This window comes from Ambystoma mexicanum, chromosome 1p (assembly GCF_040938575.1).
Source record: "Ambystoma mexicanum isolate Mex_15411 chromosome 1p, UKY_AmexF1_1, whole genome shotgun sequence".
Lineage (NCBI taxonomy): Eukaryota > Metazoa > Chordata > Amphibia > Caudata > Ambystomatidae > Ambystoma > Ambystoma mexicanum.
The window spans coordinates 184,615,671-184,641,240 of record NC_090921.1 but is presented as its reverse complement, the minus strand read 5'-3'; the positions used below and the strand labels follow the sequence as shown (position 1 = coordinate 184,641,240).

Sequence of the window (25,570 nt, the reverse complement as noted above, 5' to 3'; positions counted from 1 at the left end):
ATCAGTTCTACTTCATATAAAACCCTAGCAACCCTAATGGAGGTAGTCTCATAATACTACTGGTTATTAGTGGCATTATATTTCTATGTTAAATGGTTAAGCTGAAAAAGAAGAGCAACAAACCTAAGAAATGCAAAAAAAAGAATATTTTTGTGAATGATGGAGGAGACACAAAACGATTAATGGCAATCTGCTTGTATACTACCTACACAGTAAAACTTCTACAAAGCTCCAAAAACATCAAATATAGCTGCTGCCAACTTACTCCCTAATACCCTTTCTGTGTGAGGACTCGCCCAGAGACAAAATAAATTTACTCAAGGAACACTACTACCTTGGTGGTGATATGGACTGCTAAGGGCAGCACACCAAAAAAGAGTTACACCGGCAGAGTCACTTCAGTCAAAGTCCTGCTGATAGCAAAAAGATAATCAACCAAGAAAAGGATCCCCAAAAAATTGAATTTTGCCCCAAGGCGCACCAAGGCTCTTTTCAGAGAGCCACATTGCTGCAGGCCCCATGTATTACATCATGATGTTGACCCATGGAAGGACTGATGCGTCGAATTCCATGCGATTGGAAAGGGTGTTGAACACAGAGTTGTGGTTGACCATGTGTAATGCAGCGCAAATGGTTGAGCAGGATCAGAGTCCTGCCTTCTCACAATATTAGTGGATGCGTTTGTTTGAAATACGATTAGGATTGCATTGGCTCTTAAATGTGTTTTCATTGTATTGGTTAGTTGCTATTTTTCCAAAATCATTAATTGTAAGGCATTTACTAAACTTCTGAATTTGACCTACATTTTATGAGCCCCAGCTTGGGCATATTATGTGCAGATTTAGAACAAAAAAAGCTATATTAAGCGTTGGCATGTGCCATATTGTGAATGTGCGTTACTGGTTTAGATTTGCAGATCCTGCTGATTTCAGTAGTTGCATAAAAGTTTCACTGAATAATCTATTGATGCATGTAGTAATTTCTAAAATTGATCAGTTATCCAAATAGGAAGTGTTTTATTAGACATTGCTTTCATAAATATGTCCTCCCTATGATGACATGCGAATATTGCAATTTATTCTGAGAAATGCCCTTTAGTGGGTTTACACCTTTTTGTGAGAAACACCCACTAGTGGTCCTGCAATCTGCCACTGGAGCATGCTGACTTCTGTGTGCGCCATCATCCAATATAAAAGTTTACACTGATGAACACAGCTAATTATGTTCCTTCCTCACAAACATGCTACCTGTATTTTCTGCATTGGTACTTGTGTGAATATTCTATAAGTGAGGGTAAAGATTGGGAATAATTCTATGGAATGCTTATTTCATACTGAAAACTACATCAAGGGGTTATTTCTCACATTATGAATTCTTTCACTAAACGGACTGCTATATCACTTGTTCTTCTTAGAACTATTCTCTGTAATAATTTAAGTGGTTTCATTAATAGTAAATGCAAAGGTAGATTCTTTAATTTCCATGGTCATATAAGATTTCCGTTGTGTTCTCCATCCCACCTGAAACTTGATTCTTTTTGGGAACAATAGACAGCTTGTCTGTAGTTACTAGAATCAGCTAATTTATTCTCTTCTAGCTGCCATTCTGCCTCAATGGCACCCCCTTAAAACTCCCACGTGAGCTATATGCAGCCCTGCTCTCCACTTCATTGTATCTGACAAAAACTTTGCCTGTATTATGCATGATATTTTCTTTGCACTCGAATCACTTTCAAAAGAGTGCCCATCACATTTGTGAACTGTGGCAAACTAGTATCCTAGATTCAAATGGCAAAAGCATACCTATACAAATTCTGCCTTACTTGATTGTGCAGAGTCGGGCTCAAAGAGCACTAGATTTCCTGTTCAGTTCCTCTCCCTAAGCAGAGGCTCCCACTGTACAATCTAATTTGATGTATTCTCTCTGACCCCCAGAAGAATATTGGCATTTGATTATTACAAATCTCCGCCCATATATTGATGCAACGATGTTCATAATAATAATTATTATTATTATTCATGATTTTATAATCTCTACCAGGTGCTCTTATGGGAGCCCTACGCCCTCAATAATTCGCTAATTAGCGTTTGAAGTGCTTTCAATAGTAAATGCACTTTTCATATTTGTGCTGCCCTTAATTTGGCTAACGAACCTTGCGTGCCCAAATAGACAAAGAAGTTGACTCTCACAAGCTATGTGGTGTTTACAGAACTTCCTTTAGGCCTCATGATCATCACAGGTCTCAAAGAGAAAATGAAAGATAATAAACATTGATGGTCCCATTTCATCTACTTGTCGCTTTGTCATGCTATCATTTGGGAGTGTCCGAGTTACTAGCCGTGTTTTGGTTTATTTTCTTTCTCTGCAGAGCGGGACGAAGATATTAAAAAAATCCAGGCACAGATTAGCAGTGGCATGGCTGTCAACGCTACGCACCTACAGACCTATCTGAAAACGTGGGATTCCTACCGGGAGATCTGGGAGATCAATAAAGATTCCTTCATACGCCGCTACCAACGGTTAAACCCACCTGTATCTTCATTTGATGCAGACATTGCACGGTAAGTAGAGCAATAAATCTTCTCCTGGAATCCACTTACTGTGTCATTTCTACAGGAATATCCATATAGTTTGTAGTTTAGTTTATTTGTAAGGCGCACCTCACCCGTAGGTAACAGGGCGCAGGCATTAAGAGGATTGTACAGCTTAGGTTACAGAATACACAGTAGATAGATCCCAGTGGGTTACAATGTTGGGAGCATCGAACATTTAGGTCAAGACACCAAGGTATAGTTAAAATGTGAATATACATAATTTACAATTTATAGATAAATCAAAACATAGAGGTGAGAAAATATGGGATTTATACACAATTTACAATAGGAGGCGCAGTGGATGTGGTTAAATATCTTGTTTGGTATCATGTTACTTGATCCAGCGGATAGTATTGGATCTGAATTGTAGGTAGGGAAGGTCTTCCCTTAGCGGTGGTGGTAGGGAATTCCAGAATTGTGCTGCTTTAATATAGTTATGCTTTATATAATATATGCTTTAAATATAACTCATTTCCATTGGGCGATCTAGTTAGGCTTCACCTCTCCAAGACCATAAAGCCTTTTCTTTTTTAATCAAATGGGGCAGAGTGTAACAAAAGCACTTGACATTCAGAAGGATACTTCTTCAAACAGAAATAATCTCCATATTCGGGATGGGTCTGTACATTTTAATAGCCCTGAGTGTGTGTCAGGTGGAGATTCTCCATGCTGCACTCTGCCTTGGCGTTGAGCTCATGGCCCCACGCAGTGAATTGATGCAGATATTAGCAACAGTGCTACACTTTCCCATTTAAGGCACTGCGTTTGGCAGGATTTTTCTTTTTGATTCACAGCCACTGAGATCTCTCAAACAATAGTCACCACCATTTACCCATTCTTTTGGGAATAGTCATGCAGATTTTCAACTGAACTCTGTTAATTTGTTCCCTCTTTATCTGCTTATGCAATGTTGTTTCTAGATCAGTGATTAGATAAATGTTTAGAGCTTTTGTTTCCAGGCCTTACATTTCTACTTTTCATTTGTTTTCCTGCTTGCCATCATCAATGTTTATAATGTTACTAACATGCTAGACATTTACATGCTTCCTATTGTCAGGGTTTCTTGAATTGGTAGTGTTTTGAATGTGTGAGTGTTTGTGTTAGGGTGTGATGAATCTTGCAGAGTCATCATTGATCCCCAGCCTAAAGTCTTCTCGCATGTGGCCAGTGGAAGGCAGTCGCTACCTGATCCTGGCCCTGGGGGTGTTATTCTTACGGTGAATCACATGGGAGGAGACTGGTGACTCCAGCAGGAGAGAAGCAGTGTTCTTCTCTTTCTTGTGTGGAAAATCCTTTAATTCCTGAGTTTTTGATGGCAGGTTGTCATTATTCAGAAGCATTTTGGTCAAACAAAACTCTATTCAGTCTTAATGTGTGCATTATATGCCTAGTACATATATAACATCTAATGTTTATGGTGATTGGTGTCTGCATAAAACTGTTCAACAATGTAACTTGAAATCATGTAGGACTTCCTTGGATTTCAAGTCCCAGAAAGCCTGAAGTACTGAGACGAGGAAGAGGAGCAAGGAGTCAATGTGCAGGGAATGTGACATTGAGTGTAATGTGCAGTCTAATTGATAGGACCCAAGTCAGTTGTGCAGCACATTTAAACTTGGAGATTACCTGCAGCTGAAGGATCGAAGGAAGGAGAGAGGAGGAAGGCTCCATAGTGCGCGAAGAAGGAAACGTGACCGGTGGCAGAGGCAGCCCCACAGAGAAGAGCTGTGGGGAGAAGTCTGCTTGAAGCAGGTTGGTGGCGTTCCACACCGGAGAAGAGGAACTCTGGTAAAGAGAGGGTGAACAGTGTGTAGCGGGACCAAGGGAGATGCAGTCCTGCAAAGCAGCACGAGTTCTGGTGGCAAAGGACTTAGAAGCCGACGCGGGAACTGAAGGATACTCTGCCAAGAGAGGAAGCTGGCCCCATATAATCTCTTTGGAGCAGCCACACAGTGAACCGGTGAGATGGCCTCAACGAGTAGGGGGCCCATTGACATGCAAACCCATTAAGGACTATTTGGGAAGCGAATTTGAATTGCGACCACGTAGAAGTGAAACGAAAAGGTAAATATGGTACCATTCTCCTGATATGAGATGTCAGTTGGGTGAAACCTGGAATCAACTTTGCCTATGCCACAAGACATTACCAAAAGAGAAGAAAAGGCAAATATGATACAGTTCTCCTAGCATGTGATGTCTGTTGGGGGAAACCTGGAACCAGCATTGCCTAAGCAAAAAAAAACACAAAGCTGCAAAAGTTGTAGAATGCTCCACACATGAGATGTCAGTTGGGGGAAATCTGGAACAAACATGAGAGATTGAAAGAAAGGGTGACAGACAGAGCTTGAACAAACCCTCATATATGGGATGTCAGTGTGGGGGAAATTGGTACAAGTAGCAACTGAAGTGGTGCTATTGAAGAAGTAGAATTGTATGATAGCTAAAGAGAATGTGACTGGTGCAGAGAGGCCTGATAAAAGCATCACGTAGTGAACCTTTTTGGAAAGAGATACCAGTGGCAGGGGAGTACCATAGGGGATCTGTGTGAACTAAAAGAGGAGATATTCCTGGCAGGAGAGTAAACCTGGATATTAAGAGTTTCAGTTGAGAGGTTTCCCGGCAGGTGAGTGTACCAGGAAACCTACTTTGAATTGGTTTGTTGAAGAGAAACATTGTCATATTAAGTTGGTTCAACTGAACATTTTGTCGACCAGAGAACTTGAAAAGGCTTATCTTTTGCCATACTTTAATCACTAATGGAGAAAAGACATTTGTGTAACCACCTTGAAAAGTTGGAAAGACTTTCCTTTGCTATATTCCAACCAGTTTTGTGTAAAGGATATTGGGGGTCATTCCGAGGTTGGAGGTAAGGGATTACCGGCGCCTGTAAGGGCACCGATGGCGGTAATCCCTTACCTCTGTATTCCGAGTTCCCTTTGCGGGTCCCTCTTTACCTCCTGCTTTTAGCAGGAGTAAATTACGGGACCCGCAAAGTGACCTTGGAGTAAATTACGGCACGTAATTTACGGTGCCGTAATTACCTCCTTCCCCATTCCCATTGAGCCCTATGAGGGCAGAAATGGGGATGAGGAAGGGCTATGGTGAATGGGGAATTACCGGTCCATCCAACCTTGGAATGGACCGGTAATTACTCCATTCACCATGCCGGTATTCCATGGAGTAAATAGCTCCATGGTTGCCAACCATGGAGCTATTTACTCCATGGTGTAGTCCTAACTCGGAATGAGGGCCATTATGTTTGCCCTCCTGAAAGACTAGGAGAGACTTCCTCTTTGTTCTATTCCAACCAGGGTTGTGGAAGGAACATTTGCTTTGTCATCCAGAGTATTGGGGAAAACAGACCTTTGTATTGCCTTTAAGAGACTGTGACACACAACATTTCAAATGGTTTTCCTGAAATAATCCAGGGGAAGGAAGCCAACCCCTGCACAAAAGAATTGTTTTGGTAAAGTTGTATGTTTGAGTTTTTGCGCATTTCTGTTGAGTAAAAATTTGAAACTTTACCTTGCACCTTTTTCTTGTGTATGTTAGTGTGAGGGTCAGATTTAGTTCAGATACAAGGTCAGCTTGCTTTAAATTTAGTTTCAAAGGAAGGGACATTCACATTAGATCAGGAAAGTCAGGGCTTTATCTAAACCCCTTTCTGTTAATAGAACAGCTAATGTTGAGAATATTACTACTTTGTGTCGGCCTCTCATTTCTGACCCCTCACATAGAGTTTGTTATTTAAGTACTTTCCTTTATTTCTAGGGTTCTTTCCTTAACTACTTGTATCAATGGGGAAGACACAAAGTAGTCTTCCCCATTCCAAGATGGAGAGGCTGTTTCCAACAACTGATTGGCAAAGACAGGTGACAAGGAGCCTTCAGCAAAATTCTAAACAGCCTTTTGTCTAGTTAAGTTTAGGAACTTGTCATGTTTCCTGATATCTGCAAGACAATTGTAAAAAAAACTATGTTGAAAAAATCGAAACTACAAATATTTAGAAGATTTTTACGTGGAACAGGTTCGGACCGAGTCTGGTGAATGAGCAGCAAGCACGACTTAGTCAAGAGCGATACAAATGTTTGACATTTGTACTATTGTCATAGAACTGTTGATCAGCTGCTAGTAGGGTTAAAGATAAGAAATCATTTGGAAAGTAAATAACCGTTCATCTTTACTGAGAGGGAACGCCTTAGGAAATGTCCAAAAAGACAGAGTTTATAATCCCGAATGGGAGATTTGGCCGAATTTTGGACCCACAAACCCCCTAAAGTCTGCAACTGAAAGTACACTGTGTGTTATTGTAACATTCCATCCCTGCCTTGACTTGACACCACTGAGATGAGGAAGAACAAGAATGATGTTACACCTTTTTCTAAGAATCCTGGGAAGAGGTGGTCACAAGGAGGCATGAAGAGAAGAGGACATCATAAAAACATCCAAAAGACTATGGCAATGCGCTGGGGGTGGGGGGGCAGGTAGGAGAGATAAAAACTGAGAAAGGACTGAGAGAAGCTGGCAAGGAGCCAGCAAAGTCTGGGAAGTTCAAACCCGGGAACCTGACGGCTGTGCTCCAAGACCGCCATCCCCAAGCCTCATCAGAGTTGCGCAGGCGAACTAGACGGAAGCGATGCGTGATTACCAACCACCAGCGATCCCGTGAAGAACCAGACACACATTCCCAACAGAAACAAAGTAATAGGAACTACTGGAAACCCACGTGTGGTCCGGGGAGAACTGAGAGTGAAAGTTGCATCAGGATTAATCTCATAATCTCTCTTGTCACCCAGAGAACCAAGAGTCAAGAAATCCTCAGGAGTTATCCCCCTCATCACAGTAAGAAGGCCAAGAAAGGCCTCTGTAACATTATGTAAATACATGTAACTGTAACCCTCCTAAGAAATGCGCCCAGATACCCTTGTGCCCGGCACGCGATATAAATAAATACATACAAACAAAGTAGTGATACCCAGAGAACCAAGAGACAAGAAAGCCTCAGGAGTAATCTCCCTCATCACTATAGTGATATTCAAAGGTTTAAAAAACAAGAGTGCATCAGGAGGAATCTCCCTCATGACAGTGATAATCCAAGTAGGAGTAAATAGGATACTAGACAACAAGAGTTATCTGGAGATAATCTTTATACCGTCATAAAACAGGGAAGAATTGCTGGAACTTTAAAGCAAGCTTTTAGAAGCCCTTGGGAAGAAGTGGAGAGACTTTTGAGAACTATTGTCAATGAATATCCTTAGGCCGCCCTCAAGGCTGTGCGAGGTTAGTCACGAGAATGGAGTGATTCTCCACACCATACTCTTGGTACATTCAGAAACTAGAGCAAAAGATTGATTGGAAAGAGATGAAGGCTGAGCCAGATTACCAGGAGAAGGGAGCCATTCTCCTGGCATTATTTTCATTTGGATGCTGAACTCTTTTGTAGACTAGTGGTAGGGTTAGGGTAAGTTTTGGACAGAGGACTGACGCTTTTCATTTGGACAAATCTCCTGACGACGAGCCCTAGTTATATTTGTTTAGGCAGGGATAACCCTTTTGTCCGACTCCTTACTCCACCACACCACATAATATATGTTAGAAATAGTTACTTAGTTTTGGATCCAGAGATCAAGTAATAGAAAGGAAGGATATTTTCAAAAAAGTGAAAGTGACTGTACAGACTAACATGAACTATTCTGCAGAGGAGACATAAAGAATTCACTTTCCACAACAGTACCAAGAAACCTCAGTAGAGAACTTGTCGGCACTTCTTTGGCAGTGTCAGCAGAACAGGTTTCAAAGACAAGACTTTGTCTATGGACTCCAGGCAAAGAGCGGTCCAATTCAGGTAATAAACGAAAGAGGCAAGTTTGAAGGAGTCAGGAGGAAAGAGAGAAAAGAGAGTTGTGGGGCAACTGTAGTTAACAAAGTATACTCATTTTATCTTTTCTGGTGCCGATGTTTGTGATCTGAGGAATGTCTAAATGTATTATTTTCTACAATTCCTATTTTCCCCAGGGGAGTTTAGAGTGACACAGTATATTGAAAATACAGTGACATGCTAGACGTTCATGGGGGTCTGTAGGGCCAGCGTCAGTTTGTGCGAAACACTTGAGATCAGTCTTGACAGTACAAAAGGTCCAAGTGATTTGTTCTGCCTGGGCTGACATGTACCCAGAGACCCTAGGAGGGAGATCCGTAGGGAACTGGTTTAAGTAAATCAGAGAGGAACTAGTGGCAGGTCATCAGTAGAGACAGGAATTGAGTCTTTGGTTAGAAAGTCTTAGTTTGAGTATAAATGAATTTCAGGCAAGACAAACAACTCATCTGATTCGGGGTCACAGTTGGAACCTCCTGAGTTATTTCACGTGTCTGCATTACAGGAGCCATCTGTGACGAATCCAACGGTATCTTCACTGCTTTCCCAGCTGTGGACTTCTCCCATGTGGCCACAGGACGGCAGTCGCTACCTGATACTGACCCTACGGACGACTTTGAGGGAGGATCAAATGGGACTAGAAGACCTCCAGCAAAGTGGCAGGATACCATTGGACAAGGCTCATTTTTCGCCTTCCTCCTTTGAGGGTACCCCATCCATGCCCAGTGCCTTGATTGCATGTTGTTACACCTCCCCTCATCCAGTAGTAGGATGGTGAAAGTGTCTTTTTCAAACGAAAAGTTCCTTGAGGGTTTTACACCGGATTCAGAAAGTTCTTGTTCATACAATATCTTTCAAAACATCCATCAATGCCTTTGTAGCAAAAGTGTCTTTCTTGAACAACAATGTCTTTAAATTGGATTCACAAAGTTCTTGTTCTGTAATCTTAAAGATTTAATTGGTGTACTTTCCCGATTCCCTGGTAAACTTTGTTGTAAGGTATTTTGCATCACTGTTAGGCTTTTCTTAACATCTTTTGTTGGACTTCCTGGCATACTCCTCTGCCAGGATTCTTATCATGGGTTCTTCAGATTCCCTCTTATATTTTCCTGATAAGTATCTTCCGCGAGTGTTTAAGTTCTTTATACAGTTTTCAAAGGCATGGTGTGTTTGACTGCGAGGACCTCTCTTCATGGCCTTCTTAGATCCCCTGGTATACTCCTCTGCCAGGAATCCTGCTACAGTCTTTTTGCAACTTCATTGCATTGCCTGGTATACTCCCCTGCCAGGTATGGTCCCCCCAAATGTCAATTTCCTGGTGTCTTCTCTTTACCAGGACTTCTCTATTGGTTTTACTGTTACTTTCAACATATCACTGCTTTATTCTCTACAATGTATTTGCTTGGGGTAACACTTGTTTCAGCTCTCCCCCACATTGACATCTCATGCATATGTAATCATTCAGGTTTCGTTGTTGCACTTTTCTTGTCAGTATTGAAATCTTTTCTTAAACCTTGAACTAACATTAGGTTTTGCCTGTATTCAAATCACTTTTGAGTGTTTTCCAAATTATCAATCTCACTTGATTCTCTTGCTTTCTTGTTTGTCGCTATGCCGCGGGTTCCTCAATGGCTCTGGGTGGTTTGTGGCGTCCCCAACCTATAGCGTGCCTCTACGGTGAGCTTCTTCTCTGGTTTGGCTTCCTAGGCGATGCAGGCGTCTCTTCAACGTTCCCGGTGGCTCCGTCTTTACTTGCCGGCTTCCTTTGACAGTGGCAGGCTAAATGTCCAGATTGTCCATGAAAAATGCATAATACTGCTATGGACTGCTGACCTTGCCCTTCTTCAGATCTTATGTCACTCCTTTTGATTTGATTGTGTCCTCCCAGGTATTCCTTATCTTAATGATTTTTCCAATATCCAGCTGAGCTGCTTCGGAAAACTTTTTTCAGCAGAGGGCGCACCGTATCGATGCCTGCCAACTCGATGTTCCTCGGAGGCCTCTGTCTCGCTGTTGACGTCACCGAAGGTAAATATACGTGCACAGCGTCTGTTGGCTTCAGTTCTATTTTTCTGCGCTAGCCCTTCAGATACGGTACGCTTCATTCCTTTGTGAAGAAAAAATCTTCAACAAATCTTAGAGAAATCTTCGAAAGAGGGCTTTGTCCCTGGCGTCTTTCAAAAAATGCTGTGACTGCGGTTCGAGGATGTCGGCTACAGACGCCCAAAAGAATGTGCCTTCATCGTAGTGTGAGGACTGCCTGTCCATGAGAGCGTCCAGAGGGAAAATTGCAGCAGGTAGGACCCCTAAATCTCCTCCGACTCTGTTGAAAATACAAACTTCGGATGAGTCGAGAACTGTTTCTCCTTGCTGTAAGAAAAATAAACTATCCCGAAGTGGTTCCCACCATTCGTCATCGTGTAGACATTCGAAGAAACCGCGCCATAGGTTGCCATATTTGACGTCTTCAAGATCCTCTCCGGAATGGGCCGTATGCCCAACTAAAACTGCCTCACCAGCTGAGTCCTCCATTTATGAGGACGCAGAGCCATTATCAGATGACTCTAGAACTTTTGGCCTCCAATATGGTATGTCATCAGTCCCTGAGGCCCTAATTCCAGAAAAATCTACAATAAAGGATCTTCAAGAGTGCCTGCATGATGCCAGTGGTTTGGACACCTCACCAGAGGTAGAGTTTGGCAGGTCAGATCCATCTGATCATGCAGAGGTTACCTACAGGCAGTTGATGTCAATGGTAGTTGAATATATGGGATGGGCTAGACCAAGTTCAGTTTTTGAACAGGATTACTTAACCGACATTCTGGACAGGGGACCTCGGGAAGACCCAATTGTTCCATTTCATGAAGCTTTGCAAAAGCGTTTAGCTACCAATTGGCTGGCGCCTGAACTCAATCCGGCTGTCAGCAAGAAGCTGACCTCTAAATGCAGGGTGTGAAGCAGTGATCCCTATTATGTATCAAAACACCCAGCTCCGGGGGATTTTGTGGTGCAAGCTGCGACCTCAACCATTAGACAAGATGCCTACCCTACTATCCCTCCTGATAGGGATGATAAGCATTAAGATGCTTTAGCACTATTAGGGAGAATTCTCTGTTTAGGCTGAATTTCCTAACCTAGTGAGTCCCCCAGCAGCTTTGCTGGATTTCTGGAGTTTGTTTTTTTCTCCTGCCAAGAGTGAGACTCTCTTCCTCCCACTCTTGGACATGATTTATGGTGTTCCTTTGAATGTTAATGTTTTTCATGGGCTATGGGGTCTTTTACTCCATAGGATCTTATATGTTTTTTTATGTGTTACACAGCACCCTCCGTGCAGTTACACAGGGGTATCATAGTGACCCCCCACCATAGACTCCATACCCTGGGACTGACTACTGTCTCCCAGGGCATGTAAAGTCACCATTGGCTTTACTAGTCCCAAATTACTAACAGAACCAGTACAAACCATCATATTGTGGACGTACTGGTAGGGGCAATTTGATTGTCGCTGGGTCTGTTATTCGAGGGGGCACTGTCCCGTCCCCCCTCGCCGAGTTTTGGCTGGTGGCAGTGGATACTACTTTTTATATTCAACTGCAAATATATCTCTTATGGGATTTTCCCATTGTCGAGGCTAATACTTTTTAACATAGCCTCTGACATACCGCCGGTTTATTTATTTAATATTAATTCACTGGTTGGTATTTTCTGCCAGAACTCGGTTTTAAAATGGCGGTTGTGTTCGCCTCTGTAACTCCAAACAAAAGGTCGAGCCCTTTGTTACACTTTTGGCGGGCTTCTCCACAGAAGCCTCCAAAAGTGGTGCCACTCTGTCTGGGTACCACAGGGGCGTGGGAGGGGGTTTAGGCACCCTGGAATGAGTTACCTTGGTAACTCAAGTCGCACTCTTGTGTGATTGGCCCAAGTGGTGAGCCGGCCGGCTCACCACTTAGCATGTTTAATTGACAGCTAGGCTGAGTGAATGGGGGTGTGCTGCATAAAAGCAGGGCTTTTGGGGCTGGAACTTCAGAAGTCGCCACAGGACCTGAAAATCCAACGAGGGAGAAGCTGAGCCGACCTGCTACGACGACACCACCAGTGGAGCCCTGCTGAACCGACTCACCACTTCCCAACGACAGAGGAGATCTCCCTGCTGGAGAGTCTTCTTCCCTGACTGGTGGGCACAACCAGTTCCCCTTCTTTTCTCGCATCCCAGGACATCTTGTGGTCGAATTGCCCGTGCCAAGCACCCCGGCAACCAGATGGCCACTTACCACTGGACCGCGAATAAAAGGACTGCTCCTTTTAATTGAGAACTCCGCGGCTGGTTTCTTCCCTGGCAGTGCAACGGACTCCTGCTTTACTCCCCGACGAGATCCTCTCTTCCCCCGGACGAAGCACCGACTTGCACCCGCTGCCAGGAACAACTGCCCCCGGTGGAGAGTTCTCACCATTTTAAGGTACCGTGTCCGCCAGGCCTCCCTTTCTAAAGATTGCTACAAGGTAACAATAATCCCTTAACCTTCTGGACTGGGCTGGCCGCCTTGACCATCTAACTGGTCCCTTTCTGTTGATCCAGCTCCTTCTGAACTATTGCGAGACTTTTGGGCACTTTTAACCGTGCGACCTTGGACACATTTCGACCGAAGCCTCTCAAAGTGGGTCCGGCCTTGTTAACTTTGACTTTACGGTTTTAACCTGCCTTTTTCTCCTACTGTGTTCTTCCGAAAGTGTTGGGATCTGTTTCTATCTTTGCTCTGCCTTTCTCTCCATTTTTAACCGATTGATTAGAGTGCCATCTTTGTTAAGCGCTCACCGCTGTCTGAAAATAAGTGTTGCTTTACTTAAGACTTGTCTAATAATCGTTGAAGGGAGTGTATATCTTTTAGTGACCTTGTTTTTGAACTGCTTGATATTAGTGCATGTGTGTTTAACTAGATGTGTTTCTTTTAAATAAATAATTGTATCTCTTTTACACCAAGCTCTGGTCAGTGTTTGCTCATTCTACTGTGTTCTTTTGACCTATTGAGAATACTCTGTATACTGCCTAACTCTTCTTGAGAGAAGTCTGACTGCTCAGCCACAGCTACCAGGTAAACCTGGGTGGTACAGACTGCTAGCAATTGGGTTTACTGCCAACCACCTGTGGTCTTAAATCTTTTGCAGTGGTCCCAGAGGGAACTGCACAGGTTTCTGCCTAACAAGCACAAAAGGTTTTTTCGGCTGGAAGTATGGCCCTGAAATCAGCAAATGCCACGTGCACGTTGGCTAGGTTCACTCACACATTTTGGGAGTGTATATACATGGCGGCTGACCATATCCCCGAAGGGGAAGAACGAGACAGGTTTTTAAAAATAGTCAAGGATGGAAAGGACGCTAATTGTGAATCCCTCCAGACTGGTCTTGACTCCGCTGACAGTATCAGCAGAGCACTGGCAGATAGTCCAGGTATGTGCAGGTTTGCCTGGTTGAGAAAGTCAGGATTTGCTCCAGACGTACAATCCAGACTGCTCAACATGCCCTTTGACGGCACTCATTTGTTCGGTAGCAAGGCTGATGAAAGTCTGGAGAAACTGCAAACTTCAAAGGCAGTAGCCAAATCCCTTGGTGCTACGATTAGACAACCTCCAAATCGCCCCACAGGTATGCCCTGGAGTGGTAGGTCCTTTTGTCACTATTCCACATTTGGAAGAGGCAGAGGACAGTCAGTTAAAAAAGGCCAAAGAAGATTCCCCCGTGGTGGACGGGAACAAAGTTTTAAGACCGCCTCAGCAGCGGCTACTTTGCCATCAGCCACTGCGTCAGCCACCCCAAAACCTCTCTGGGGACTGCAGTAGGAGGCAGACTGTCACAGCATCTGACAGAGTGGCAGGCTATTACTTCAGATGCATGGACATTGGAAACAGTTGCCCAGGGTTACTGCCTTCCTTTTCTAAAAATGCCTCAGAGTTATGCACCGGGGAACAGCTCTCTCAAAGTTACAGATCAGCTCCTTATACAGGAAATATTAACCCTTCTAGAGAAAGGTGCTATAGAAACAGTACCTGTAGCGGAGAGGAACAAGGGTTGGTACTCCACGTACTTCCTAATTCCAAAAAAGGACAGAGGACCTATCTTGGACATAAGAAACTTTAACAAGTTCCTCAGGAAGGACAAGTTCAAGATGGTTACCATTTATCAGATCTTTCAGGCCCTCCAGCTTCAGGACTGGATGGTATCATTGGACCTTTCCGGATGCTTACTTTCATGTGCCAATCCATCACAAGCACAGATAGTATCTGAGGTTCGCCGTTGGCAGTTCTCAATATCCATTTCGTGTTCTGCCATTGGGGCTGACCTCTGACTGAGGGTTTTCACCAAGTTAATGGCGGTAGTGGCAGCGAGTCTCAGGAGAGGGGGGGATTCATGTCTACCCTTACCTTGATAATTGTCTGATCAGGGCCAGTTCCCCCGAACAGGCCCTGGAACATCTCCGCTCCACCTGCCACGCCCTTCAGACTTGGCTTCTCCCTCAACTTCAAGAAGTCTCACATTAAACCACCTCAAAGGCTCCAATTCATTGGAGCAGTCCTGGATGCATCCCTGGGAAAGGCCTCGCAACCAGAGGTGAGGGCTCAAGACATTTGCGAGATGGTCACCAAATTCCAGAGTGCCTAGCGTCTCACGGCCTTCGAATTTCTAAGGTTGCTTGGCCTCATGGCATCCTGCATTCTTCTGGTGCCAGAGACTCGCCTAAGAATGAAATCTCTCCAATGGGCTCTCAGGACTCAGTGGTCCCAATTCTCAGGAAGGATGTCAGACCTCCTACAGATTCCAAGTAGATTCGCACTGGACCTTTGGTGGTGTGCCTGCCAGGAGAACATTCTGAAAGGAGTACCTTTTTGGCAACCATAGCCAGCGATAACAGTGGTGACGGACGCCTCACTTACAGGGTGGGGAGCCCATGCCAATGATCTGAAAATCAGCTGCCGTTGGTCTCCATCAGAGTCCAAACTACACATCAACCTTTTAGAGCTGATGGCAATCAGACTAGCGCTGAAGGCCTTTCTGCCCCCTGTACGGAGAAGCAATATCCTGATAACGATGAACAATACAGTGGCCATGTACTACCTCAACAAGAGAGGAGGTGTAGGGTCACTACCGCTCTGGTACTGGGCAATCCAAGAAGGGATCTCCCTATCGGCAGTTCACCTAGCCCAAGTGGAGAACATGGCAGCGGACGCTCTGAGCAGGCAGAGCAGTCTCCCACAAGTGTGAACTAGCTCAGGAAGTCCTTCAAGAGATCTTCACCATTTGTGAAACCCCTCAAGTGGATCTGTTCACGATATGTGTCAATCTGGAAGTGCAAACTGTTCTGCTTCAGGGAATTCCTCCAAGAGGAGCTCTAGGAGACGCGTTTGTGGTGGACTGGGAGTTTCCACTCCTGTAGGCGTTTCCTACAGTCCCCGTCTTTCCTTGAGTCATCAGCAGGTTGAGAAAGTTTGGGAAATCCATGATCCTAATTGCTCTGGATTGGGCCAGGAGGACGTGGTACCTGGACCTTCTGGACATGTCCATCTGCCCTCCAATACGTCTTCCACAAAGAGAGGACCTTCTCGAGAGAGAGAGAGGAGGGTCGGATTCTCCACCCAGAGATGAAGACACTCATGGTTTCTGAGATACAAGGATTGCGACCTCCCAGATGACGTAATGGAGATTTTGCCTTCAGCCAGAAGGCCAGCAAAGCGGTCTTTGTACGGCTTCCATTGGAAAAAATTCTGCAGCTGGTGTAGAGATAAGAATGTTGATCCATTTCCATGCAATAAACCTACGGTGTTATAATTTTTATTATACCTAGCTAATCTGGGGCTCAACATTGGTACTAGTAAAGGATATCTTGCGGCCCTTTCTATATTTAAGCATGCTTCAGGAGAAGTATCTTACTTCAAAATCCCTCTAATAATATTGTTTCGAGGGATTGGGTCCTCCGACGTATTCCATAAATATGACAGTAATCACCATAGCTGTGCTGCTTCGGACAATCTTCGGACAATCTTTCTGCGTCCTGCGTCAATGACGTCGATACGCTTCCCTCGATGGCCTCCATCGAGCCAACGTCACCGGATGTTATAAGTAGGATGCACGACGCCCGTAGCCTCAGTTCTGTTTTTTCTGCGAACGTTTTCGCTTCGGAGATCTCGGCGCGCCTCGATTCTACTGAATCCTGTTCTTTCGGTTCTTCAAACCTGTTTCTTCGTTGCTACTTGTAAGCATGATGTCTTCGGCATCTTCCACCCCGCGGTCCGGGTTTAAGAAGTGTCGGGTGTGCGGGTTCAAGATGTCGCTAAAGGATACGCACAACGCTTGCCTCTGGTGCCTCGGGGAGGACCATGATACGGACGACTGTGTCAACTGCCAATCGCTCACATCGAAGGCCTTGCGGGAGCGTAAGAAGAAGCTGTCGGCCGGTAAGGTGGCCAAGCCCCGAAGTCGCGTTCCACTGGTCTTTCGACGGACGATTTGAGGGGCGACTCTCCGCATCGTCGTTGTGAGTCCGGGGGTTTTCGGTCTGGGAGTCGGTCCTGCTATTCCTCTGCCTCTTCAAGGCACTGCAGGAAGCGCCGTCACAGGTCGCCTTCCCCGTCCTCTTCCCAGGATTCCGCCCATCGGCGGGTTGCTTGTCCCAAAAAGCATTCCACTCCTGAGGAATGGGATTCATTCTGAAAGGAGATGTTGGCGATTTTTAAATCGCAGGGCTCCGGTCCGTCCGCGCCGTCTGAGGACGCCGGTTGTGGCCGTGCTAGAGACACCGCTCATCTGCCTTCGGGCTCGAGCAGTCGTCGTGACCACCAGGCGCCTTCGAGGTCCCAGTCGGACAAGGATGGTCGCTCTAGACATGCCCGTTCCAGGTCCCGTTCCTTGACACCCTTCAGACTGCGAGAACCTGTGAAGTCTTCGAGGAAGACATCGACGCCGGCGGCGCCGAGGTCGTCGACGGACTCTCTCGAGGCCCGCCACCAAGGAAGTCGTCGACGCCATCGGCGGCCAGGCTGTCGAGAGATGCGCTCGGGGCTCCACCCTCGAGACCTGTGTCGAAGCTGTTGGCGCCGCACTCAACATCGACGCCCTCAACGCCTTTCGAGGCAGCTTTGTCGGGGATGCCTCGTGGTACGGGGGAACCCCCAGAAAGGCTCTGGCTAAAGCAAAACATGTCTTTGTTCCCTTTTCAGTTCCCTCTTTCCAGCCTCTGGATTATATTTCTGAGGTGGATGAGGGGTCTGAGGAAGGTGAGGTTCCTGCAGAGGTTCCTGATGACATTGTGTCTGGTCATAGTCATCTTGAGGACCTGCGTCAGTCGCTGCATGACGCCAGTGGTCTAGACACCTCTCCGGAGTTTGGTCAGCCAGAGCCTGGCATGCATGCCGAATCCTTATACCAGCGCCTCATGTTGAGGGTCACGGATTACCTGGGGTGGTCTGCCCCCCCCTGGGGATTTTCAGCAGGATGACCTGACTGATATCTTGGACCAAGGTCCTCCAACTGACCCGGTGCTGCCATTCCATATGGCCTTGAAGAGAAGGGTGGCTGCGGCTTGGTCTTCTCCGGAGAGTCTCCCGGCAGAGAACAAGTCCTTGCCGAAGAAATATCGCCCAGCCAGTGGTGACCCCTGCTACTTGACCACGCACCCTACTCCGGAGAGTTTGGTGGTGCAGGTGGCTACGGCCCCAGCTAAGCAGGCGTTGTACCCTACCATCCCTCCTGATAGTGACGACAAACGTTTTGACGGCTGGGCGAAGAAGGTATTTTCTTCTGGGGGTATGGCGCTTCAGGCTGCCAACTCCGTTTGTGCCTTGTCTTGTTTCACGCACACTCTGTGGAACTGTATTTCTTAGTGGCTGATCATATTCCCGAAAGGGAGGAACGGGATGGTTTCCTTGCTATTGTGCAGGACGGCAAGGATGCCATGTGTGAGTCCGTTCAGTCGGGTCTGGACCTGGTTGATTGCGTCAGCCGGTCCATGGCTGCGAGCACCATGATACGCAGGCTTGCTTGGTTGCGGAAGTCGGGGTTTGCTCCTGATGTGCAAGCCTGGCTCCTCAACATGCCCTTTGATGGTGACCATCTTTTTGGCAGCAAGGCTGACGAGAGCCTTGAGAGGTTGCAGACCTCCAAAGCTGCAGCAAAGTCGTTGGGCGCTGCAGTTCGCCAACCTCTGCCTTTTCATCCTAGGGGACAGCAATGGAGGGGTGGTTCCTTTCGATATTACTCGTCTTTTAGTAAAACGAGAGGAGCTGCAAGTCAAAGGGGCAACCGTAGGAGTGCTAGAGGTGGAAAACAAGGTACTCGAGGTGCCAAGGCCGCGCAAGCAGTTGCCTCTTTGCCCTCAGGCACTGCCGCAGCCGCTTCAGCTCAGTCATGAGGCCCATGCTTCTCCGGTTGGGGGAAGGCTGGTGCAGCATCTTGTGGTATGGCGTGCCATTACTTCAGATGTGTGGGTTCTGGAGATCATAGCCCACGGCTACTGTCTTCCTTTCCGGCAGTGGCCTCACGACAATCCACCAGGAAATCTCTCTTTGAAGAGTCCGGATCCGCTCTTTGCGCAGGAAATTCAATCCCTGCTGGAGAAAGGCGCCATAGAACTGGTGCCTGTAGCGGAGAGGAGCAAGGGATGGTATTCCCCTTACTTTTTGATTTCGAAGAAAGACGGGGGATTGAGACCCATCATGGACTTGTGCGGTTTGAACAAGCTCCTCAGGAAGGACAAGTTCAAGATGGTTACTCTTTCTCAAGTCCTCCAGGCCCTTCACCTTGAGGACTGGTTGGTGCCTCTCGACCTCAACGACGCTTATTTTCATGTGCCGATCCATCCCAAGCACAAGAAGTACCTGAGTTTCGCGGTTGGCGACTCGCACTTTCAGTTTCGGGTCCTGCTGTTCGGATTGACCTCCGCCCCGAGGGTCTTCACCAAGCTCATGGTGGTGGTGGCAGCGCATCTCAGGAAAGGGGGGATTCACGTCTACCCCTACCTGGACGATTGGTTGATCAGGGCGTGCTCTCCTGAGCAAGTCCTGGATCATCTGTCCGTCACATGCCACTCCCTTCATAAGCTGGGCTTCTCCCTCAACTTAAAGAAGTCCCACTTGACGCCAACACAGCGGCTCCAGTACATCAGAGTGGTGCTCGACACATCCCTTGGGCAGTGTTTCCCTCCCCAGGTAAGTGCTCTTCACATTCAGCAGATGGTGCACAAGTTTCAACTTGCCCAGATGCTCCCGGCGTTCGAGTTCTTGAGGTTGCTCGGCCTCATGGCGTCCTGCATTCTTCTGGTGCCAGAGGCCAGGTTGCAGATGAGATCTCTGCAATGGGCCCTCAAGCTTCAGTGGTACCAGTCCTCCGGCAGGTTGTCGGACCTCGTTCAGGTGCCGCCCTCGGTCGCCCAGGACCTTCTGTGGTGGGCCGTCGAAGGCAATCTGATGAGGGGGGCTCCATTTTGGCTGCCCTGGCCGGAGGTGACGATCGTGACGGATGCATCCCTCATGGGATGGGGAGCTCATGCCAACGAGCTGACAGTCAGCGGTCGTTGATCTCCGTCGGAGTCCAGACTCCATATCAATCTGTTGGAGCTGAGGGCCATCAGGCTTGCCCTGAAGGCTTTTCTGCCGACAGTGCTAGGGAAGAATGTCCTGATTCTGACAGACAACACAGTGGCCATGCACTACCTCAACAAAAAGGGGGGGGGCAGGGTCACTTCCTCTGTGCAGGGTGGCGATGCAGCTCTGGTTCTCAGCCATCCAGCAGGAAATTTCGATCTCTGCAGTTCATCTGGCCGAAGACGAAAGCGAGACGGCGGATGCTCTGAGCAGGCAGAGCGCAATCTCTCATGAATGGGAGCTGGCTCGGGAGATTCTCCTGGAGATCTTCGCCCTTTGGGGGACCCCTCAAGTGGATCTCTTCTCCTCCAGTGTCAACCGGAAGTGCGAAAGATTCTGCTTGCGGGAATTTCCTCCAAGAGGAGCCTTAGGAGACGCTTTTGTAGTGGATTGGTCCTTCCCACTGCTGTATGCGTTTCCTCCAGTCCCTGTCATACCGCAAGTGCTGCGGAGGCTACGGAGGTTCGGTTCCCGGATGATCCTCATTGCTCCGGCATAGGCCTGGAGGACGTGGTACCCGAACCTTCTCGACTTGTCCATCTGCCCGCCATGTCGTCTTCCCTACCAAGACGATCTGCTCTCACGGGAGGGGGGGCAGGTTCTCCATCCAGAGGTCAGATCCCTCAACCTTCACGCTTGGCTTCTGAAAGGTTGAGGTATAAGGATTGGGACCACCTGAAGACCTGATGGAGGTGTTGCTTTCGTCCAGACGGCCGGCAACAAAGTCCCTGTACCGTTGCCGTTAGAGAAAGTTCTGTGACTGGTGCAGGGTTAAGAATGTGGATCCTTTTTCATGTGACATTCCTGTGGTTCTGTCTTTTTTTGCTTTCTTTAGCCCACAGGGGCTTGCAACTGGGTACTGTTAAAGGTTACCTGGCGGCGCTGTCCATATTTAAGCGCTCGTCTGAGGAGTGTTCTTATTTTAAAATTCCTTTAATTTCTCAGTTTCTGAAAGGGCTCACTAATGTGTTCCCTCCGTCACCTTTCCAGGTGCCCGGTTGGGATTTGAACCTTGTTCTGAAATTCCTTATGGGTGCTCCGTTTGAGCCGTTGCATTCTTGTCCTTTGAGACTGTTGACCCTGAAAACTGTATTTTTAGTTGCGGTCACTTTCGCTCGCAGAGTGAGTGAGTTACAGGCACTTTCAGTTAAGCCACCCTTCACTGTGTTTCATAAGGACAGGGTTGTCCTTCGAGTTCCTCCTTCTTTTCTTCCGAAGGTGGTGTCGGAATTTCATTTACACCAGAAGGTTATTCTTCCGGCATTTTATCCTCCTCTGCATCCTGGTAAGGAAGAGGAGAGGCTCCATAGGCTGGATCCTAGGAGAGCTTTGAGTTTCTACATTTCACGCATTTCCCGGGTCAGAGTGGACGATCAGCTCTTTATTGGTTACGCTGGAAGGCGTTTGGGACAGCTGTGACGAAACAGACTTTGTCTCGTTGGATGATTTTGGGTAAGGACCCACCGGCTGGCTTGCGGGCCCATTCTACCAGGGGTATGGCTGCATCTACTGCCCTACAGAGGGGTGTTCCTATTCGTAACATCTGTGATGCAGCCACCTGGGCTTCAGTACATACTTTTGTACGTCACTACTCCCTCGATTCCATCCGAGGACAGGATCTGGCCCTTGGCAAGGCAGTCCTTTACTCCACAATTTGATTGGGCATTCTAAATTTTGTTTCTAAATTCTTTTCCCACCTCCTTGCTTTGGTACTGCTTTGGGAGTCTGTCATAGATATGGAATACGTCGGAGGACCCAATCCCCTGGAAGAACAAGTTACTCTCTTACCTGGTAACGTTCTTTCGATGGGATGGTCTGACGACGTATTCCATATCGCTCCCTCCCTACCTTCCCCGCTACAGAATTTCTTATGCGATTGCAGCTTACGTTGCCGCAAGGGTTTGTGTGTCTGACTGGCAGAAGACTGGTGTTACACGTTCTTGGGAAAAAACTACAACTGAGGCTACGGGCGTCGTGCGTCCTACTTATCACATTGGGTGACGTCTGCCATCGGAGGAGGTCCTCGAGGACGGTGCATCAACGTCATGGACGCAGACGCCGAAAATTTTCCGAAGCAGCACAGCTGTGGTCATTACTGTCATAGATATGGAATACTTCGTCGGACCATCCCATCGAAAGAACGTTACCAGTTAAGAGAGTAACTTGTTCATCTGAATTCCATCTGACTCAGGATATAACATTACTATCATTTTACCCTCCTCCACACCCTAGAAAGGATAAGCAGAGAGTACACAGGCTTGATCCTAAACATGCACTAAGCTTCTATATTACCAGAATGGCAAGAATAAGACAAGAGGACCAACTTTTTGTTGGCTACTCAGGCCTCAAGTAGGGTATGGCTATTACTAAACGGACATTATCCAGATGGATAATACTGGCAATATCTGAATGCTACAAACTGATGTGACAAGATCCTCCAGAAGGCCTTCGGGCACATTCGACGAGAGGCATGACGACTTCCTCTGCATTACAGAGGGGAGTACCACTAAAATATATTTGTGCCGCTGCCACATGGTCGTCCGTACATACTTTCACCAAATATTACAGTTTGGACTCTTCTTCAGGCCCGGAAGGCTTATTTGTTAAGGCAGTATTACATTCTGTGCACATAAACCCATGAGAACTACTAAATTGTCATAGAAATTCTAAATCCCACCTCCAGAAACACTAGAAACTGCTTTCGGAGTCTATCATAAGGTAAGGAATACATGGGAGGACACAATCCCATCCAAAGAACAAGTTATTTACCCCTAGTAGCGTTCTTTCGACTGAATGTTCCTCCCACGTTTTCCTTATCGACCCTCCCAACCTACCCTGCAGTAGAATTTCCCTTGCTATTGCAGTCTGCGCTCTCTCAGGAGGAGTAACTGTCGGGCATGGGATAGATCCTGTATTTGTGAAAACAGAACTGAAGCCAACGGATGCTGCACGCGCTATATATACCTTCGGTGACGTCGACATCGCGACAGAGGGCACTGAGGGACATCGCGTCGACAGACATCAACGCACAGCGCCCTCTGTTGGAAAATAATTACGAAGCAGCTAAGCTGGATATTTGAAATATCGTAAGATAAAGAATACGTGGGAGGAACATCCAGTCGAAGAACATTACCAGGGGTAAGTAACTTGTCCTTTTTTAGGTAAACTAGACTTTCTTTCTCTGCAAGCAGCTTATCGTATTCATACTTTGGTAGGATACCCCTGATTTCTAATTTTAGTCACCATATGAGGGGCATGAGAAGATCCTTTTAGATATCTTTTCAACTGTTCTCATTTTTGGAGATTTCTAACATGGCGGTTGGCTTCCATAAACCTTTGGGCAGTCTCAATGACAAGGGATGAAATAGGTTTATTGAAATGCATTATGGCTTTTTGTAAATAAGGCGGCACTGAATTTATAAACTTGTTCTATTGTCATAATTTCCAATACATCAGGTAATGCTTTCTTCTCTATCCACAACAACAATGTATTTTGTATACTCGTGAATAATTCCACTGTAGTTTTACCGGGATTCAATCGGATGTTTCTAAACTTCTGTTTATAGAAACTTTCAGTTTGACCCACCCTTTTCAATAGTCCTTCCTTAATCTCCTCAAACAGGGTTATCTCTTCCGGATTCAATAAATGAGTTCTGAATTTCTCCCTTCAAAAAAGTGGTTAAATAACAGGTTTTTAGTTTTGTGCCCCAATGTAACTGATGAGCCATGCATTCAATATCAAGAGCAAGATTCTCTAAGTCTTCACCTCTCTATTCGGCTATAATATCCCTTGTGTTATTCGATCCATCCCCTCCTGAAATCATTCCTCTGCCTTATTCTGATTGGCAGCCAACTGTCCTAGGAGAGTGTCTATACTGGCCATTATCTACTGAGTAAGCTTCTTCTCTCTCTATAAAGGATGGGCCTGGTTCAACTTGGTCTATATAAAAATCCTCACCCTATTGCTGGTGTGAGAGAATCACCTTGTCTTCTTCTTCAGGGGCTAGATCTAGCTCTATTGGTTCGAGTAATTCTGCCAGTTTGGCAGAGACCTGGGAGGATTTCCTGAGACTGGGTTTAGTGCTAAAAAGGCAGGGTGGGATGAGGTTAAATCTTTTTTACATTTACCACTAAGGTCAATTTACTATATTGTTTGAAATTATAATCTGATATCCTTTTTAAATTTGGCAAAGGGTTTTAATGGAAACAAGGTTTTTGACGGTGTAGGGAGAAAAGCAGACTTTATCACAATTCCCTGTTTAATTCTAAGAATTGTATCATGAGGATTTACTTCAAGGGTAAACTCCTCCCCCCTCTAATGGTTGTAGGACAAGTTTCATGAGAACTGCGCCTGATCCCATCCTGACACCATATGTGAGGGGACAGAAATGTGAGACAGACAAAGGCATAGTTTTCTCAAGAATTGCCATTTATTAAATAAAAAGGGGTGCGATAAACACCTATCTTTACTTAACCTAACAAGTGTGTTCCTGCCTTGCAAACTAAAACTAATGAGAAATTACCCAGTCTCCAAAACATCACACACCAATACACACAACAAAATTATACAAGGAATGTTTGGCTGTCTTCAGTTCAACAAAACAACATACCAGTTCAAACTCAAAGGTTTTAGAAGGTACTCCTTGTGACCAGGGTTGAACGCCCTTCCTCCTCGATCAATTCAGGAATACCCTGAGCAAAGTTCTGATGCAATAAATTCAGTTCATTGTGTAACAAAAAGTATTTTTCCATTCACTGTGTCCTTCTATTTAACAAAGTAAATGGATCTTTCACAGATGCTTGGTCACAAATCAAAACAACAGTTGTTCTCCACAGTATCCTGCTAGGTAGAGTAAATGACTATCCCTCAAAACATGAGTTCATAAACAAAGGCAATTGTTCTCTTCAAAATGGCAAGTAATCATTAGCGCATCACACACACTTATTCTTCAAAGGAAACACATTTGTCAGGAGAGCACAACAAATACTTTTGGTATTGCAATAGTTCATCAAAAGGCGATAAAGTTACAAGTTCTTTCCAACACACCTTTTTACCACAAACACAGTTCTTCAAATCATTTTCTTCTTTCCTGGTACTCGTTTGCCCCTACAAATTATTATTTTGTCCCTTTCCTGGTTATCTTGCATGCCAGGATAAAAATCCCAATGTTTAGTGGCAAGATTCTCCACACCAGTATCCTATGTGAGGACGTTTGAACAATGAGATCTTCTCTTTGTCTCTTTACAATGTGGGTTACAAATATCCCCAAGTTGGTATCCTATAAAAGGGTAGTTGCACCCTTGTTGCCTCTGTATTACTTTCTGTAGCATTTTGGCTGTTGGCAATGCAGGCTACAGGTTTCCCTCAGTTGGTGCACCATATAAGGAGAGTTGCGCCCCTGATGCCTTTGTCTTGCTTCACTTGTAAGGTATTCAAAATTCTCCAGCATGGGGTTTGGCATGCTCATGAATAT

The 25,570-nt window shown here is 45.9% G+C and overlaps 1 protein-coding gene and 1 long non-coding RNA gene across 2 annotated transcripts in view; one reads left to right on the top strand and one right to left on the bottom strand.

Moving 5' to 3' along the window:
- DNAH2 (dynein axonemal heavy chain 2) overlaps positions 1-25,570 on the top strand; it is a 3,498,763-nt gene that overhangs the window by 836,855 nt on the left and 2,636,338 nt on the right. Inside the window, exon 20 of the mRNA XM_069646273.1 lies at positions 2,369-2,561. Within this exon, the coding sequence (XP_069502374.1) occupies positions 2,369-2,561 (193 nt within the window). The remainder of the gene's footprint in view (positions 1-2,368; positions 2,562-25,570) is intronic.
- LOC138567786 (uncharacterized) overlaps positions 1-25,570 on the bottom strand; it is a 401,922-nt gene that overhangs the window by 15,795 nt on the left and 360,557 nt on the right. The gene's annotated exons all lie outside the window — the stretch shown is intronic.